Consider the following 13,768-nt stretch of genomic DNA (forward strand, 5'->3'; position numbering starts at 1 on the left):
TCCGAAAAATAAGTAAGTTGCCTAATTCTCTGCCAATGCCAAATAGCTTATTCTTCCATTGACTCTTGTTCTGTTTCGTTTATTGAATGGGTGATTGAGGGTTGAAGAAAATATTGGCAATTTAACATTATACAAAAAGGAATTCAGTGTAGCATTTGAGAAACGTACACAACTACAACAGCTTGGCACCTGCTCCTCAGGCATGGTCACCAGGTTGATCACACAATAGTGTGGGACAGCATTGCATTCCTCAATCAGCATTTGCCACATCAACCATTGTGTTCATGTTGGTCAGAGTCGCAGCAAGCCCCAGCTGATCCCACAAATGTCCAGTGTGGTTCTGGTCAGGCCGTTCAATGTTCTCCACTCCTAAATTCTGGAAGTAGTTTCTGTTAAACCTTGTACTTTCAGAGCTAGGACTGACATCTAGAAGGATAAAGTTTGTTTTCAAAAAGTGGACATATGGGATTGCTGCAGAATGGAATCACAACACGTTTTTACATTGAGATTTCCTTGAATGATGAAAAGTGTTTTTTTTTCTAGTGAGGGAGATACCAGCGAACGTCATCACTCTGCCTCCGTCAAGAGCTGTTTGGGTCTTGCAGAGACGATCTGGCAAGGTTTTCATGGGTACCAGAATACTTAACTCTGGTGCTCAACCCACGGATGTATTTTCTTTACAAATGGGGATCAATGGACAGCCAAATAAATAGGTTTCCAATGGTATGAAATGTATGGCCAAGGACTGCTACAATAAAGACAAATATAATGTTCCTTACTTTATTATGCTAAGTAGCTCAGGGTTAATAATTTGATATAAGTGTATTTTAAGCCAATTCCATCTCTAATGCATGTCTCGTAAACATCGCTGAGTGCCTATTTTCAAGCTGTTAAAACAAATGAATTCTTGCTGCACTAACGGTTAGCCCAGCCACACTAACACACACACACACACGAACACAGAAGTGGAAAATGCTCTTGAGCAGGTCATGCCTTAAGAGAGCAGATTTTTCCATGGCAATGTGAAAGCAGCGCTGCTGTGGGGTGGGTGTGGGAGGAGAGTGGTGACAGGCCTGGGTTCAGCAATGCTGTGGATGGGGCAGCCGGATCACAGGCATGGCTGCTTTACTGGAAGACATCTGTGCGTAGCAGATTAAATGGTCGTCTAAACACACAGAGGTTGGTGAATAAAGGTCATTTAGCACAAGAAAAAAGCGTGGAAAACATATTCTCGCACACAGTTACATTTCATCACGGTAGAAAAGTGGCCAGTCAGTGACCTGTAATTTTTGCTTGCAAACACCAAACGGCCATATAAACAATTATCTGTCTGGCAAAAACCTACAGTGGTCAAAAAGTTACTGAAATATAAACGTATTTTTGTTTAAATAGAGTCAATAAAGAATATTGTGCACATTTATAAATTATTTATAAACTTTTATCTAAAATTACTACCCTGTCTACATTGTACTATACATCAGTGTTGGTCCTGACATGAATGCCAGCAACATCAAGCCTTGGTTGTCTTTAACAAAAACTAAGAATCTAAATAGGTCAATGTTTAACCAGATTATATGTTGGGATTTCCACACTTGTGTAAATCTAAAATTGTCTTGGTGGGGGGAAAAAAAGCTTCCGTAGACTAAATAACGATTTGACAAATCTCAAACAGTGTTTTAAAGAAGTCCCTTTTAGTTGAGAATAACCCAAGGAAGGGTTAGGTATTAGGTACAGGTTAAGTATTTTAGATTTTGAACTGATCAAAAATTCCCAGGTACCTCAAAAACTGCAGAATAACACTTTAATTTGAACCCAAATATGAATCTCAGACCAGTTACCAACTTCAACCATAGTATACAGTTGTTTTGTGGCGTTAAGGGAGTTACTCAGTTCCCAGCTTGTCAGCCCAACCAGATGATGGGAAAACATATTAACAAATTAACCACTGACACATTTGCACAATGGGTAAAGAGCAATTTCACCAAAATTACTGGTCCATACCACTGTCAGGTTGACAGTAAAAATACTTTGAATTAAATATTCTGAATTTCTCTACCATTATTTATTTGTTTAGTATTATGTTCCTGGTCTCATACAACCAAAACTGCACATAAAAGCAGTCAAATGAGCAGTTTATTAACAACCACCCTTCTTTTCCTTTTTCTCCATCCTCAGTATGGACCCTTTCACATTCCAGAGGATGCTCTCGTGGGCACCACAGTCACAACTGTGTTGGCAAGGGATGGCGATGTTCGAGGCGGGGACAGCTGGCAGGTGGACTACCATTTAGAGTCTGGAAATGAAGAGGAGGTCTTTTCATTGGTGACGGACAGGCAGACCAATGATCTTTCACTTGTTCTCTCAAAGGTGAACAGCACTGTTAGTCCTGCAGAACCACAATGTATCCGTTTAGCCTTTAATGAACCTATAAAACAATAGCTTTGTATTATCCCATTTGAACAAAAGCATCATCTTAGAGGCACAGAGATTAACTTCAAGGACAATTTTTGTCATGGTGGCTTACGCTGGCCTGCCACCAGGGTAAAAATACCACTAAAATAAAATGAAAGGTCATTTATAAGTGCTGGATATCAAAATTACAAAAATAAACATTTGAGAGATTGCAGGAAAATTACATGTTCACAATATTTAAATACAACATTATCGGGTATCTCATTCAAAAGGGGAAAAACTAATGGTTATGTAGTACTTTAGCCCAATAATCTCTGCTGTCCCCAGGGTGCATCACCCTTTGCCTGACTCTCATAATCTAGCAGAACGCTTTAGGCACGCTTGCTGGAATAAGTGCATGTCTGTGTGTGTGTTTCTGTGTGTTTGCTCTAATGGTCTGCTCTCTGTAAGTGGGCCAAGCAGGACACAGTCTATTATTTTCAACCGTACTGCTGGAGACAGAATTTGATTGAACTGTCTGTCGCACATGCACGGCTGAGATAAAGCAGACAGTAAAAAAGCTAAAAATGGAGCTTGATGTACTATTAGGGATGAGCACGGGAGAAATGCTCTTTTTGCTGAGATGATGTCACTCTGTGTCTTTTTGAGTGGCTGTGCTTAAAGCTCATTGTGACCTTGTCAGATATCCATGTCAATTAGGAATTTCACTCCAAGGGGATGCGTTTGTTTATTTAACTTATGGTGATTTCATTTAAATCTCACAGACTTTCCGAGTGAAGCTCCTGAGGATTACAATGGACAAAGATAAAGTGTGAGGTCAGCATCTGAAAGCAGACACGGTTTTTAAAATGTGTGCACAGAACAATAGTCATCTGACTCTGTTGCTGCAAAGGATAAGACAGCTTTATATTAAAATACAGTAAATTGAAGCAACATGTGAGGATTTTGTGACGTTGCAAACAGCCCACGTTCTTGGGGTAAAAACATCCATAAATTATATGTTTCAGATGCATAATACAGAAAATTAAGAGCCCAGATTTTTCACTAGCACACAATTTCTCAACATGAAAAAACAAGCGTCAAATTTAATCTTGCTTTTTGCCGCAGATTCCCAAATTCTGCATTCGCACGGAGTCTATTCATGATCAAGTGTAGCTATTTTTGATAAAGAAAACCAGAGGAGCAAGTTCCCCATCTTTTCACAGCCTGCCACTACCGCCGTTATAATGACTGAAGCCTTGACATGATTCAGCCGTCTCTGTAACTGTGGCCGTTGCCATGGATTTGCCATTACTGTCAGAATAATAGCAAAGATTCTTGCCTTTGATCGCTGTTAACTATTGCATGTAGTTGGTCTATGTGTGGGGAGTACTTTTGTATTCAATTTATGTAATCCTCATTTTCTTTTGTTGTTGTGCGTTTCTACATGAGTCATATAAACTTAGGCATAGAGCATCTGTGGATATCACTGATCAGCCTTTTAGGCCGAGTAATGAGTGGCGAGTAGAACATGGACTGAGGGTCTTTTAATCGCAGCTGAGTGAAAACACTCACTTTGCTCATTGTACTTGTAAGATGAAGACTTTGATGCAAAGTTAGTACCGAAAAAAAGTTAGGGTTAGAGCCAGGGTAAGGTTTAGACCATAGAGAGGCTTAAAGATCAATGGAAGTCTATGGAAGTCAAGGCACAGTCTTCACTTTAGACATTCAAAAAGGATGTGTGTGGGTGTGTGTGTTATTTGTTCTTGGTGTCTCTATGTTACCCTGTGATGTACCGTGGACTTGTCCAGAGCCTCTTGTTCAATGACAGCTGGAGATACCCACCAGCTTTCATCAAATTTCAAAGAACTTAGATAATCAAGAAATGAATTTCACAGAGCCAGTCTGACAACATGTAGTGGTCTAAAGAGCTTAAATAGAGACACATCATGGCCCATTCTCCTTTTTTTTCATTCTGCTTGTTGAATACAGAAATGAAAATCATATACTTGTCCTGGAACAAGTTTCTCACTCTTGTTTTCTAATCGCTCTCGTCTCCTCAACTTTGGCTGGAGGGGTCACATGTGGCAGCGTTGAAATTTCCATTTGCTTTATTGGTTAAATTTGACTAATTTGCAGTTAAAAAAAAAAGGATGTTGCAGCTGTGATCTTAATTGGTCTTGAGAAAGATCCTGCGTTCACTTCATCCGAGACTGAGACAAGACTAAGATTTGGAAAATGTAGTCTCATGACCAGCGCTGTGACCAGCTTCAAGTATCACAACACAAGCCTGCACTGTTCAAAAGTCTGCATAGGGGTGAGCTTTTTCTCCTCTGAAGTAGACTAAAAGAGTGATACATGGATTCTTTAGGAATTATTATGGTTTTCAAATGATTGATATGGATTTTATTTAACCAGGATCAGTGCGGTCTCAAGCTCAGATATGGCAAGCATTATGTTTAAGAGACAACAAATTATCTAAGGCAGTAACAGCAAAGCTGAGAGTGATAATAACAGCTTACTGACTCAAAAGGAACCTTGGAGCAAAACAAAACCTGTAACATCTGACTGATAATAATACAGTGGTTCAGATGTCTGACAACAGCCTGCAGAAAGTCATGTACGTACTAACACATGCTGAGTCTTTGGATGCGTCACGTCCATGTAACAACAGCGCTCGTCTATTCTCCTAGGTTTGCATTACTTCTCCATGGAAACCAAAGGGACATTCAGCATGATGTGAGCAGGATGATGTCAGGCACTGCCAGTTTTTAACATGGTGTTTTACTGGAAGACAGAGCACGTTTTTAGATTGAATATCTGGAAAATGTCTCAGAAGAATGCATTTAAATTATTTCTAATTCTTTCATCTATATTACATTTTAATGTGTGACAAGCATCCACCTCGCACTGTAAATACTATAAAAAACCTCTTTTCTTTCTTTTTTTTTTTTTTGCTTGTTTTTTTCACAGCTCCACTATAAAAATAAGGTATTTTAAAAATTCCTGCATATCAGATTATAGTAATCCCATTTTGTTGTACATATATGTCTGAGTCTAGTTATACAAATCTTTGATCACCTTTAAAAGGGAGGTAAGATATTAAGCTTTATTAATTATTAGTTTATTATTTTTTTCTATGTATTCAAGCATTTCATTGCATGTCCTTTAATTTCAACATCTATTTATCTTGTTTGGGGTTGAGGAAGTTCTTGAGTAGCAGTCACACATGCAGCATCATGGAAAATGTTTTGTTAATGACAGGAAGAAACTAGAGCTTTTTCCTGTGAGGATATCTGGTTTATATTAAAATCCAACAATACTCAGCCAGAATTTCCAGATTTCTTGGAAGTCAGATAAGCAGAATGGACATAAGGGACTGCAGTATGTCCCTCTGCTGCTGGAAGGGAAAACACAACATTTTGTGATTTTAAATGAATCCACCAAAATTCAAACCCATTTAGCCATTGAAGCTATTTGAAAACTGGTTTTCTTATCAGCTATTATCCATATGTTTTATTCTTGTTAAACAATATATAAGCTACTGTAGTTAATTTTGTGTTTATTCTCTTTTTATTATTCTATTTTACTTTTGCTGAGCCCACTACGTCATGTGACTATATGTATGTGCTCACAGGTGTTAGACTTTGAACGTGAGAGCGAGTACATCCTGGTGCTCAGCGCCCAGAACCAGGTTCCTCTGGTCCGTGGCCGATACGGTCCCTTATCGACAGCAACAGTGTCCATTTATGTCGATGACGTGAACGAGGGCCCAGTCTTGTCTCAGAGCCATTATGAGGTGACCGTCAGAGAAGGGGAGGAACCAGGGCGCGTCATTGCCACCATCCGGGGCTACGACCCTGATTCCCACCCAATAAGGTAACTAATTAAGTTGTTAAAGGCATGAATCATCATCAATCCAGTTTTACTGGATTACATATTCTGTTTTGAAGGTATTCTCTCCAAGGAGACACCAAGAAATACTTCTCAATAGGGAAGTATTCAGGTGAACTGAAGACTGTCCAAGCATTGGACAGAGAGGAAAACAGCACGTACACAATGGAGGTCATTGCAGTGGATGGACGTAAGATCATTTACCTGGATATAATACCATACTGTTTATGAAAATGTCTTTGTTTTTATCTTCTAAGTTGTACCAAAACAGATGTTCATGCCCAGTGATGGTAATAACGTCTTTGTGTTGACATCAGGAAACTCCTCCTTATCCGCATCCACCCTGGTGACCGTTCAAATCCTGGATGTAAATGACAACAGCCCAGTGTTGGTCGGAGACTACTCCTGGAAGTACCTGTGCACACCTCGATGGGAGGACCAAGCTCTGGTGCTGGCTTCACGGGACAGCGACGGTCCACAACACGGAGGGCGACTCAATTTCTCTCTCCGGAGCGATGCCACAGTGCGACGCAACTGGAAGCTAACTCCCATTAACGGTGCGGACCATGCAAAACCACCTTAACCCAATTACACCTACATCACTCAATATAAGCCCTTTGAATCCTGGATGAAAGGGGAAGTGAATAGAATAGGGAGAACATTTTTTATGACTCAGTCAGGAGAAGCTATTTCGAGATGCTTATTACTAGGCAGAAGGACTTTGCTAAGGTTAAGTGTTCTAATTGGATTTTTAAGTGGGTGTTTTTCTCATTAGGTGAAGCATTAATTATGCTCAAGTACTGTGTGAAAACCAACCAGAGCACAAAATAAATGCACTGACCTGAATGATGTTATAGATTCTAGACGTTTGATGACATCTATTGCAGTATAAACACAATGAGTTGATCTCTTCACAATCGATGGAAATAAACTGTGAAGATGCACTTAGTGGAAAACACAATTTATTTATTTTTCATCAAGCTAAGACATCATGCAGTGTGACGTCTTTGCTTTGGTAAATAGATGCTCAAATTGCTTCAGTGGACAATGCCAGTGTGATACAGCGCAGTCATTTTTATTTGATTTTTTTGAGATGATGTCAGAAGCAGATGGAGTCAAATAGCCAGCAAAATGAGGCACTCTGGTCCATAAAACATTCAAAATTCATTTGCTTTGTCTCTCTATAGGTACAGGCTCACATTTATTGGGATGAACATTACTGCCTGTGACTAGGTGCAAAGCATTCTGGGAGAGTCTTCTTTTAGCCTCCATTAGCTGTCAGGAAACCAGCGGTGACGCCAAAGAAATTACACACAAGATATAATTACAGCTGGGCTCAATCAATACCAACAGGAACAGGAGAGTGAAAGAGAACCAGGACGAATAAATACTGAGAAGGAAGCTTTTCAGTTTGAATCACTTAATGACAGACGTCACGGCTGTAACACTTGGAACTGAAAGAACATTAACAGCTTACTACTGTAAAGACGGTTGATTTCATCAAAGCTCCCATTGAAGGTACCTCAATGTGTCCCTTTATAGGAGAATGTGTGTGAGAGCGAGAAAGAAAGCACACAAAAACTCTCCATTTATCTGAAGATTTCGACTGAGCCTGTTTCAGTGCAGAAACTCAGTTAATGAGAGCATGCTCTTGTCCCACTTTATTGGCTTAGAGAAAAGCAATATCTAGCCTTCATGCAACGGTAACATGTTGTGTAAAGTGGTTCTGGGTAGACAGGTGCTCACAAATTCAGCTTGCATTGACAGAAAGAAAAGGCTGTGAAGGTTGAGGATCCTTTCGCTGACAACTGGAACATGAAGGAGGAATGATGGGAAGTTGAAAGCACAGAGTTAAGGTTTCTCAGATAAGGGTTCAAACGGCTTGATAAAGCGTTTCTTCTTACAGGACCGGGTTTGTACGTCATACAGCCAGGCGTGTGTTTTAGTCTGATTCACAAGGATAAGATAAAGAGCCGCTGGCTCCACAGCACTTCATTCCCTGTCTCTCTCATTCCGTATGCTGTGCAGCTATGCGGTTATTAAGGTGTCTTTTGCTCATGCTGGTTGTTTAAGACGTAAACATGAAGCACTGAATAGGAATAACGAACACATTTAGGCACAGCCCTGTCCAAAAATCACTGCTCATCCCTTTGCTTCTTTGCATTGTAGTTCAAGGTAAACAGATCGTGTAAGGTTTAGAAAATGGACTTGATCAATATGTATATAGGCATCTAAAAGTCTTTCAGAAATGTTGTCTTGGGAATATGTTTGCTATTTAAATTATATTTTAGTTGAGTAATAGAGGATTTTAAAATGCATGCGTTTTTGTTTTATCTTTATCTGGGTGAGTTAAGCTATTTAACAGACTGTTCTGCACATTTCGCTGGCAAAGCAGAGCTTATATACTCAAGGTGTGAACCATTGTTGTGCCTGAATAAAACAATTCAGCACAGATCTTGTTTTAGGGCTGACAGAAGCGCAAGAGCCCTGTAACCAGTGGGTTGCCAGTTCAAATCCCCGCTCCAATCATCTCCGTCGCTGTGTCCTTGGGCAAGACACTTCATGAGCTTTGCTTGCTGTCGGTGGATTGTATGGCAGCCTTGCTTCTGACAGTCTACCCCGGGGCAGCAGGTGTGGCTGCAATGTAACTTACCACCGTCAGCGTGCATTAATGACTGAATGTAGTGTAAAGTGTTTTGGGTTCGTTGGACTTGAAAAAGCGCTATAAACATGCAGACCATGCTGTTACTAGTATTTTACAAACACAGTAATTTCCTCTCTGACAAATGACAAAGACACCAAGAATGTGAATTTGTGTTTTAGGAGCAACAATGCACCTGAAGAGACTGCTCATATCGTAGGGTGACAGAAAGGATGGAAGTCACAGTCCAGGAAACAGGCGTTGGTCATGCATGTGGGCGTACAGATCCGAAGAGTTTGGCAAGGCTCCTAGTCATGATAGTAGTTCAGGTTGTGGGCCTGAAAGCAGGGTCTCCTCAGACAGCAAGACAGTGCTAGATTATTGAAAGTCTTAGCAAGTAGAGTTTGTAAAGAGCTTGAAACAGGTGAAGAAAAGTGGCTATACTCGCTTAAGGTGGTCTTTGGCTTTTCCAAAAAATAGTTAATGCACAAAACAGGAGATGAAAAAAGCCTTTGCCCAATAAATGTTGTGTAGTGAACATTTACCTAACTTGACTGATTGTTTCCGCTGTCAACGTCTTCCCAGATATACTCATAACGTGCATTGAAACTAATTTCTTTCTCTAGGCTTTTGGACGCACATAACATTGACAATACTAGCTGACAATACAGAACAACTTGCCCAATGGCAACACATTTTTGAAAAACTGTACATTTTTCTCAGATGTGTTGTTCATGCTAGTTTAAAACCTATACTTCCTATTTTTTTATTTTTTTTTACAGCCGTATGTAACGTTCTAGAAAGGCTCTTGAGTACATGGCTAGGTTGGTATATTTGGTTTTTCTGAGGAACCCAGTTGTAGCTGGGTGAAGGTCTAGCACCATGACAACAAAAATCTGCGAACATGAATGAACGATAGAATCAATAAATGCTTCAAGGCAAGGATCCCAGGAACAGGGATGAGGTCAGGTTACCGCTCCGTGTGAGCAACGCTCTGATGCCTTCCTCATGACTTCTGCCTCCTCTTATGCTCCTCATAATTGCTGCTGATTAGCAGCACCTGTGGCTGCAGCCTCCCCCTGCAGAGAGGGAGAGAGAGAAGCACCACTAACCTCCACACAGATCTGTGCATCTGACACCGAAGAGGAGAAATGGTAAGACATTTGACAACTTGGGCCAGAAGTAAAGCTGCCAGGTTCCGAGTTACCTCCAGACAGACAAAAGCACTCTTGGAGCAGAGAATCCAAATATCCATTTAATCAACATTTTATCCCAACAAGTATCGGGACTAAATGAGGGCACAGTCGAGTTGGTTCCATGACAAAGATTTGGCCGTCTTGCCCAAATTAAGGGAAAAGATTTTGAATTTCACCTACATTTTCCCCTTTTAGTTCTCAGATTATCAATGGTATTTTGATCAGTTCAGATAATAATATTTTAAAACATTCACCCCCCCTCCCTTCAGAAAACACATCGAAAACACTTCAATTTCTTTTAGTAGTTGTGTCGTAGAATTACTGTTATTTATAGATGCTTTTGTGCTTTTTTAAACTAATAAAATTATTTTTATATAACTAATTAAATATTGATAAATATATTTTTTTATTTTTTCCCTGAGTTTTTTTATTTTATTCTTTCAAGTTTAATTGAAATATATTTAATTCAGTGTTAATCCAAAGGACATCTGAAATCTGGGAAATGTACAAAAATCTCATGATTCATACTTTCAATTTGTTATAAAGATCACTCCGTGGAAATGACCAAAATCATCTATCAGAATGACTTTTGATAGAACGTGCGTTTGAGTTGTAAACCTTTATATTGTTTAATCTGCCTTACTCATATTGATTTAGAAACAACCAAATAAGTCCAAAGAAAAGCTTAACATCTTAGGAGTCACATGAAAAAATGAACACTTTTTGTGTTTTTTTTTTTTTTTTTTACTTCTTTAGATACACACACTAACCTGTCATTAAACATCCCATACCTTCCTCCTGAGGTCTACATGGTCCCTTTCACCATCTCAGACAGCAGCTCTCCTCCTCGGAGCACCTTCATAAACTTGCCAGGTAATGCTCGGATTTCAGCTCATGAGCCACGGGGTGATAACAAGGGACAATCAATAGTGATAAACCGCTGCCTGCCAGCTTGTCCCCGCTCTGTTCTTGTTTATTCATGATTCAACAGCACAAATGATTTTTCCAGATTTGTGACTGCACAGCTCTCTTAAGATTTTGCCGTACCCAATGAAACATGCTGGCACCTGATATTAACGTGATCTGTTAGGTAGAACAAGGTGTGGTGCACCACTTTTTGTCTTCTAGCGGCCTCTTTTGTAATCTGATTAATTGGGATTGAGTTTAACCAGGAAATATTAGACTGTGTTCTCTCGTTCTCATAAAAATTCTCTCTTCATTTATGATAGTTTACTAGAGACAGTGTATTCCTATCACTGTGATTGTTCCATTAATTCTTCCTACACGCTTTATTTCTATGTGATCCCTACAATAAAATTATTCTTAAATTTGTCTTTCTATTTCAAAATGTAATCTGTCTTGATTTATCCTCAAACCAATAGATTGGATTTGGAATTATTGTTGTGTGTTTTAAAAATATCACTGGATGTGATTTATTTTTTGTTGTTGTTGTTTGTGTTTGACTCGGTTTCTTCCGTTAGTGACAGTGTGTCCCTGCAACATCAGAGGAAACTGCAAAATAGCTGCCAAGCCGCTGCAGGGCATGCCAACTATCCAGTCTGCGGTGGGGATTCTGCTGGGCACCTTTTCAGTCATAGGTGAGCAGTGAAGGTTGAATGTCAGGAGGATATATGATATGTCACCATGCAAATAATGTCACATCAATGATTTTTTAAATAGAAAATAACATATATTATGCATATATGTCATGCTCCACAGACCAGTAAGCTATAAAAGTATTGTTTATATTCCAGGAATCATCCTCATTGTTATTTTCGTGAGACTGTCCTATCAAAACCCCAAAGAGCCAAGCAAAACCAGCCAGGAGAGGGTTCCACTAAAGATATCCATCTAACTAAAATGATTATTAAATGTTACTGTCACTGCCTTCACTGTATCGTCACCAATGTAACAATGTTGCTTTAAGCCCGTTGTGAATATTTTAGTTTTTTCAGTGCATGTATGTGATTTAATGCCCTATTCCTGGGAAATGATTGTCACTTCTGTTTGTCTTTTTATTTGACATATAATATTTTATGTATTTACTAAGCAGCACTGAAGTGATGTGAAGAATAATAACAATAGAACAAAGTACAGAGTTGTTTTTAGGAAGCTTAAAAGAGACATCTTCCTTAAAATAAATTAACTTTATACTGAGACGTAGCTTTTTGAGATGTAGCTTGTTTGTAACTAACACTTCAGCTATTTTAAAAGCACCGGGTTGGTGTTTGAGGCTTTTTATTTAGTTCTAACTATAATAAGCTGTAGCAAAATTCAGAAATCAGAAGAAAAATCTCTGTTATGTATACGATGTTTGTGAAATTTCCCATTTGAATTGTAATAAAGTATGACAGAAGCAGCGAGGAGCTTCAGAATGTCTTGTTAGCTTCAGATGCCAACATCTTTTGTGTTCATTTATTCTGCATATGAATTTCATAGCAGATGTGAACCTCTCTTACTAGGCTCTGGGTGTGTTATCTGCTCCTTACACATCCTAAACTAAAACACTGTTAATTTAATGAGACAGCCAGAACTCCATAATTACATTAGCTGTATGCTTCGGTCTCTGCAATTAAGGTTTTTCTTTTTTTTAAATGCTGACCCAAGCGACCTAACTGGCAGCCAGAGCTATATTCAGACGAAAGTGTTGCTAAAAACAGCTCAGCAACTGAAGGTCCACTGAATGACACCGCTCCCAATGAAACAATGACCTCTCCATGACAAAGGGTGAAGCTTTGTGAAATTAATAAAGTTCAGACCTGTACAGACTGCTGTTAACACAAATCGCCTAGGTTAAGATGACCCTTTGATGAACACAGCAGCCAGAATGTCGCTGACGCAGTGAAAATTAAGCAGAGGCACAAAGCAGTTGGGAGAAAATAGTCATGGGAAAACTACTAATTGTGCACTCAATGAATCTGGCCTTCATGGAAGAGTGGCAGCAAGAAAGGCACTCTTGAAAAAAAAAAAACTTTAAGAACCCCAATTTGCAGTTTGTCCCAAGCTAAGCAGAGGAGGGAACACACCAAACATGAACAAAAGCGAATCTGGTCTGGCGAGACTTGAGCTTGAACCTTTGAGCTTGCAAACTGTATCTGCACATAACCATGAACACAACATCCCAGTGATGAAACAAAGTGGTGTCCACATTGTGTTTTTTTCCTCACCAAAGACAGGAAGCTGGTCAGAATAGAAGGGGAAATATTAAAACACATATAGGGTCAGTCCTCAGGAGGCTGGGGTCCTGCATGTTTTAGGTGTTGTCCTGGTTCAACACAGCCGACCCTATTGAGAGCTTAATTAGTTGATCTCTGCAGACCTTGATGACACAATGAGAAGGTAAAATCATTCACTTGAATCAGATGTGTTGGAGCGGGGACATATTTAAACCAGACAGGCGACCAGCCCTCTCGAGGACTGGAGTCGGACATGCCTGCATTAGAGGCTGCAAAAGACTTAGGGCTGAGAAGGATTTTCACTTTCCAGAAGGACCGTAACAAGTAACTATTTTCTGGGTTTGATTTGCATGCTTTTGGTTTGAGAGGTCCGCCTTTCCATTTTAACTTTACCCCGCTGATTGCCCACTGATGATGGAGATGTGACCAATGGGGAGTCTGGGGACAAGTAAAAACCAATGAGGGGTTGC

General features: G+C 39.6%; 1 protein-coding gene across 2 annotated transcripts in view; it reads left to right on the forward strand.

The window, feature by feature from the left end:
- Positions 1-13,093, forward strand: part of cdh16 (cadherin 16, KSP-cadherin) — a 35,988-nt gene extending 22,895 nt beyond the window's left edge. For both annotated transcript variants that reach the window (XM_012850801.3, XM_036136155.1), the window contains 7 exons: positions 2,176-2,367; positions 6,029-6,270; positions 6,345-6,475; positions 6,603-6,842; positions 10,879-10,995; positions 11,604-11,720; positions 11,877-13,093. In XM_012850801.3, the coding sequence (XP_012706255.2) occupies positions 2,176-2,367; positions 6,029-6,270; positions 6,345-6,475; positions 6,603-6,842; positions 10,879-10,995; positions 11,604-11,720; positions 11,877-11,977 (1,140 nt within the window). In that variant the 3' untranslated portion in view covers positions 11,978-13,093. The remainder of the gene's footprint in view (positions 1-2,175; positions 2,368-6,028; positions 6,271-6,344; positions 6,476-6,602; positions 6,843-10,878; positions 10,996-11,603; positions 11,721-11,876) is intronic.
- Positions 13,094-13,768: the final 675 nt, after the last annotated feature.

Source organism: Fundulus heteroclitus, chromosome 4 (genome assembly GCF_011125445.2).
Source record: "Fundulus heteroclitus isolate FHET01 chromosome 4, MU-UCD_Fhet_4.1, whole genome shotgun sequence".
NCBI lineage: Eukaryota > Metazoa > Chordata > Actinopteri > Cyprinodontiformes > Fundulidae > Fundulus > Fundulus heteroclitus.